Raw genomic sequence first — 6,000 nt, 5'->3', positions numbered from 1 at the left:
TCCCCGAGGGCGGGGACGGCAAAGCAATACTCAGCTGAGAAGTCTGGGCACTCAAGATAGAACTCATTTAATGTTTCCCCAAAATCTCTTAATGGGACCTGAGAGCAAAGGCTGTCAGAGGGATGACATCACCCGATGCTTAGCCCTCATTGGTCGGTAGCTCCCTCCCCTCCCTTCCGCTCTCCAGACCCGCTCCATCCCTGCCCCGCCCCGGAAGCCTAGAGCCACGTGACAGGAGACGGCTGGGCTCCCCCGTCGTTGTGTCCGCTCACGAGAAAGAATGGCGGAGGCGCCGCCTGTATCAGGTAGAGTTCTGGCCCGCTCTGTGGGCTTTTTCTTTCCTACTCTCCACTCCCTCCCCCCACCTCCACTTCCTCAAGCTGACCTCGAGAACCTGGGTCCGCTCTGTTTCTGCCCCTTTCCCGAGAGCGGAAGTTCGGTCACTGATCCTGACCGAATTTCTCCGCTCTCGGGCCTCCTGCGGTTAGTGTCGCGAGAGGGGCTGTCGGGGTCCCTGGGGGGCTGCTCACGCCTGTCCAGGGTACGGTGGGGGCAAGGGGATGGCGGCTCTAAGGGACCAAATGGCAAGGGAGTTTCGAGTCGGGAAGCTGTAGAGCCCGGGTGGGCTTTCCTTCTTACTCAAGACTGTTCTCCACCTGCAATTCCCGGACTCCTCCCACAGCTCATCCTTTCCATTTCCACCTCCATGAAACCCAGATTTTTTCCTTCTCATTTTCCAAGAATGCGATTTCCCCCCTCTGAACCCTGATGGAGTTTTACATCTCTTTTTAGCGCCATACAGCTGTTTTATTAATGTTTATTGCTAGAGGACCTGGGCTGTCCTACTCATCTTAGGTTCTCCTTTCACCTGCTTGCCACCAGATTAGGCTCTCCGTGAATATTTTGCTGCCTGTATGAAAAGGAAGGTATTTAGGTAGTAACATCATGTACGACCTGTGAGATAAAATGCAAACACAGTATTGTGTGCCTCTTAACGAGATTTCATAACGCCTTCGTGCCTAGAATGTAGTATATGTTGCAATTTACCTTTCGCATAAGTGCTTGTTTGTTGACTTGAATTTGTAAATTCCCTCCCTTAAATCCCCAGTTCAGGTACTTTTTTTTAGGATCACTTTCTCTATCTGATCTTTCCATTCTCTTAGGTAGGAGGGATCCTTTCCCTCAAATTTCTGGTAGTAACCTGCCTAGACCTCTGCTCTTTTCACCTACTCCTTTGTTTCCAAATTTTGCCTGTCTTCACCCATGTCCTCATCCTCATTAGATTATAAGCATTTTGAAAGCAAGGTTCACAGCACATCTATCTTTGTACACTTAAGTAGAGTTTAATATTTAATTAAGTTGAACTGAATCCTAATGAATGTGCCTCTTTCCTCATCTGTCTTTTTGAAATCCTTTCTGGGACCTTTGCTTGAGGCAGACTATTACTCTGTAATGATGATTTTGTGTGTATGTGTATTCTAAGCCCTTTTTCTTTCCTAGATTAATTTATTTTACAAACTTCTACATAATGCCCTGACTTTCCACTATTCAGGGTAATCTGCTCAATAACCTTTGGCTCAAGGCTCTTATGGGTCAGGTTAACCTGTTTCTGTCTCAGCCTTCTCCCAAGCTAAATTGTATATGTCTTGACTATTCCTTTGATTATACTCCATGTTTGTCAAACTAGTTGTCTTGTTCTAGCAATTCCTGTAATTCTACCTTTGTAAAACGTTTTTAACAACTCCCAAGGGCAACCCATTCTATTTTGGAACAAGTCTAATTAGGAAACTTCCTAATACTGAATAAAAAATGTGCCTCTTTATAGTTACTTTCATTAGCTGGTGTTATTTATGCTCTGGAGCCATGCTGAAAGGATTTGATACCATTCTACCTGACTGACAGTCCTTGAGATACTTGAAGATAGTTTTCATGTCCCCTGTCAAACTATTCCTCCAGGCTAATCATTCAGCTGTATATTGCATAATTCTGAGTTCTCATTCCCTTGCCACCTTTTTTTGGCTGTGCGCCTTTTCAGTGTCTCTTCTCAATTGTGCCCAGAATTGGGCAAGGACTCCTGACAAGGTCAGTTTCAAGGTTTAGTGCAGTAGGACCATTACTTTTCTTGTTCTGGAAACTGTCTCTCATAATGCCACCTAAGAACTCAATAGGTTTTCTGGCTGCTGTGTTTCATTGCTGATTCATTGAGTTGGCAGTATTCTAAAACCCCTAGATCTCTTTAATCAATATGAGCTGCTTTCTAGATGTATCATCCCCATCTTGTACAATGGAGTTTTTATGCAACATGCCAATTATCCCTATTAAATAGGATCATATTTGCTTCAGTTCACCATTCTAGCCTGCCATGATCTCTTGGGAACCTAATTCTGTCATGCCATCTATTTTAGCTTCATGCTACCTGTATATTTCCATCTTTAGTCAAATGTCTTTTATATCTTTATCCAAGTTGATAATATTTATTAAATGCTTACCACATGGAAGACATTGAGCTAGAGATACAGTTAAAAAACAAAACAAAACATTCCTGCCAACAAGGAACTTTCTATTGAAAGATATACATACCATGCCCACAGATAGATAAATATGTTGAGGAGATAGATTTTATTGAGGAGATTTTGATTTAAAAGTGGTCATTGAGTTCAACCTTCCATTTTTTCACATGAAGAACAGAGAGGTTAATTGTCTTGCTTAGGTTCACAAACCAGTAAATGCCTGAGGTAGGATTGGATTGGAACAGATCTTCCTGACTCCAAATTCAGCACTTACTCACACTTCTCTTATAGGGAGAAAGCACTAACACCTGAGGGAAAAGTAAAATAAGGATTCTGAGAGGCCAGAGGCAGAAAACTGAATCCCAAGTTCAAGAAAGAGTTGATAATAGGTAGGAATGTAGTATGTGTAAGGAGACTTACATGAAATATATTGGGAAAGATATCCTGGAGCCAGATTATGTATGACTAAATCCTAGGCTGAAGAATTTGTTTTTTATGCTGGAGACAATTAGAAGCAACAGAACTATGGACAGTCCTTTGATATTCTACTAGTGACCTCCCTTCCCTTAAATATCAACTAATCAGTAGTATTGGAACTAGTGGACCAGCCATTTCAAAATGGTTTAACCATTTATCACCCAGAAGATCTCTCCATTTTCTTCATAAGGAGACTTTGCCAGATGCCAATGCCAATCCTGAAATCTTGGTTTATCCTGTTCTTGGTATTTCTTTGATCTACCACTATTCAGCACTGGGAGATAGAAAAAGTTTAGATCAAACAAGATTGGGATAAGCCATTAACGGAGAGCCCTGAGGCACTGTAATATGATTAGTACACTAGAGAGTCTCACAGTGTTCCCTCAGACCTGAGGGACCACAAATGACATGGAGGGAGGCGGGCTTTAAAGGATGGGTTAGAGTCTAAGCAAAGGTGTGAGGAAGGGCATTTCAGACAGAGAGAACAGAACAGTCTTTAGGCTTGGAAGTGTGAAAACAATTTGCTGGCGTATAGTATATGTAAAACATTAATATAAGATAAAGCTGGAAAGATATTGTGCCATGAGGCCTTAAGTGCCAGGCAGTAGAGTTTGAGCTCGAAAGGCATTGGGGAACTACTAAAAATTTTTGGTAACAGAATGAGTAGTAGAATTATAGTCCAGTTACTTGTTTGTTTAGACCTGAAAATTGTTTCCCGGTAGAGAAGCTATCATTATAGAGGAGATTTAGAAAGTATTGTGCCAGTTCTCAAGAAATATGAAATATAGTACATACCTGCTTTTATTAAGACCTCAGAAAATAGCTACTTGTTAGTTCACATAGTGTGCACCCAAAATATGATTTATGTAAAACTCAAGAAGAGCATATAATCGTATTCTTAACAGGTGTATCTTAATCCTTGCCAAGGGACCTGCTGCTCTTGTTGCCAAGGGAATGAGGCAAATTCCTTCTATGCTCTTAGAGTGGTTACTTTACTATCTGCATTTCTTCCCAAATTGCTAAGGTTTACTCATCAGCTCTCCTATCTTATCTCTATGCTACCTTCTTCCATTTTCCCAGGCTGGAGAACTGGTAGTAGTTGGGAGGGCATCCCTAGAAACCTTCATCAAAAAAGAGCATGCTCTGGTTTCCACTTTTAAACCGGTAAATGCAGACCCAGTTCCTTTGGTGTCATGGAGGCAGAAAGGCAGCAGAGAAAGATGTTAAGCTAATGAATCCTAAGCAGTAAGGCGTTTCTAAACTTCACAACCCTATGAAGAGCTACTTAGGAATGGAGTGGGAGAAGGAGGTAGTAGGGAAAGGGAAAGTTTGTTGTTAATCTCCTCTCTAACAATAAAAAAAATACCCAAATGATTGGTTATGTTCAAATTTCCTAGTTTTCCTAGATTCCCTTTAATTTACTCTACTGCCCTATAGTTTTGTGTAGCAAAAACTTATTTACTTTTTGGTGGGAAGAATCATGCAGTAATGTTGTGAAATGATTTTTCAGTTTATACATATGTGTATATATTTTTTCCTTTCAGAGACATCTCATTTTAGGGGTATGGCCTATATTCAGACCAGTATGGCCTGGCTCACATTCTCCTGGACCTTCACTGGTAACTAATTTAGTGACTGACATGTCAATTTTTCATCTAATAGGTACTTTAAGTGTCAGTACAGACACAGCTGATTTCATTCCTCATGAAAGACAAAATCCTGATCTAAATTGCAGAATTCAAAGAAGACTGGAATCTAGTAGGATTCACAATAGAAGTAATAATTCACCACCTTTTTGTCAGCTTTCTAGTCAAGATCCTCACCATGAAGATTCACCAAATCAACACAATTATAATAATCAAGGAAACAAATATAAGAGCAAACAAAGTTCTTTCCAGACTTCTAGTAAAACACCAAAGAACCATGGCTTTCAGAATCAACAGTGGCATAAGTGGAGAAGTGAGAGGAATTATACCAGAGGCCATGCAATCCAGGCTCCTTCTGACCAAGCAACAGGAATAGATGTCTTAGAAACTGCAACAGGGTCAGAAAGTGAAGCAAATCCTAGTGAACCCAGCAATGTGTACTCTTCAGAGAGTGAAAAAGAAGTAGCTAGCATGGACCACAAAGGTGCAAAGCCTAAGAAAATGGCATATATGACATCTGTTTCAGGACGGGGCCCAAAAGCTAAGGGGGGGAAATCAAGGTATGAAGGGGCTAACAGAATGACACCTAAGCAGAAAGATAGGGTGTCTGAGAACATGAGACCTGTAGGTGCTGTCCAAGCTAACTCTTCAGACACAGTCACAGAAAAAGGGGCCTTTGATGTATCTAGAAATGAACATAAAAGATATTTAAGTAGAAATTATCCTTGGGAGACTGTGTGGAATAAGCCACACCCAGACAGAGAGATTCACAAAATACACGAGGGTCAGAAGAATAAAAATGCAAGACTTAAAAATTCTCTTTCCTATGTTACAAAAGACAAGTTTAATGAAAGACCTAAAAAATCTGTTGGTGATGATCGGAACTTGGCAACGACAAGCAAATCTCATAAAAAGTTTGAAATGGAGAAATCTGGAAGACGGCTCCAGAAGGAATCTAAAGCAGCTACGCAGCTCATGTGGAACAAGCAGAATGATGTGCCAAAAAATAAAGAAACACATACAGGTAAATTCAACTAAAGTGGTTTTTGAAAATTAAATTTTATTTTTTCCAATTAACAAAAGTCTATTTAGTCTCCTTCCCATAATTCCCCCCTCCTGAAACAACAAAAAGTTGATGTGAATGGCCAGCTTTGTTGTCTTTGTAGAGTCAGGAAGGCCCAAGGGTGGCCATAGAGGAACAGGGCAAGCAGATGCGGCCATCTTGGGGAGGTTGTTGTAAAGGCACTGAAAAGGGGGGGAAAGGGATGAATCATTGTGTCTTATATTTACATAGTACTTTAAGTTTTACAAAACTCTTTAATACTCATTACACTTATTTAATAACCTAGCAAGGGAGGTAATGAAAC

The 6,000-nt window shown here is 40.9% G+C and overlaps 1 protein-coding gene across 2 annotated transcripts in view; it reads left to right on the top strand.

Annotated features, from left to right (window-relative positions):
• Nucleotides 1-202: 202 nt before the first annotated feature.
• Nucleotides 203-6,000, top strand: part of NFX1 (nuclear transcription factor, X-box binding 1) — an 87,386-nt gene continuing 81,588 nt past the window's right edge. The window contains exons 1-2 of one of the 2 annotated variants that reach the window (XM_007497896.2): nt 203-305; nt 4,650-5,657. In XM_007497896.2, the coding sequence (XP_007497958.1) occupies nt 281-305; nt 4,650-5,657 (1,033 nt within the window). In that variant the 5' untranslated portion in view covers nt 203-280. The remainder of the gene's footprint in view (nt 306-4,649; nt 5,658-6,000) is intronic. The other variant, XM_007497898.2, reaches the window with a different exon arrangement.

This window comes from Monodelphis domestica, chromosome 7, assembly GCF_027887165.1.
Source record: "Monodelphis domestica isolate mMonDom1 chromosome 7, mMonDom1.pri, whole genome shotgun sequence".
Lineage (NCBI taxonomy): Eukaryota > Metazoa > Chordata > Mammalia > Didelphimorphia > Didelphidae > Monodelphis > Monodelphis domestica.
This window is presented reverse-complemented; position numbering and strand designations above follow the sequence as displayed.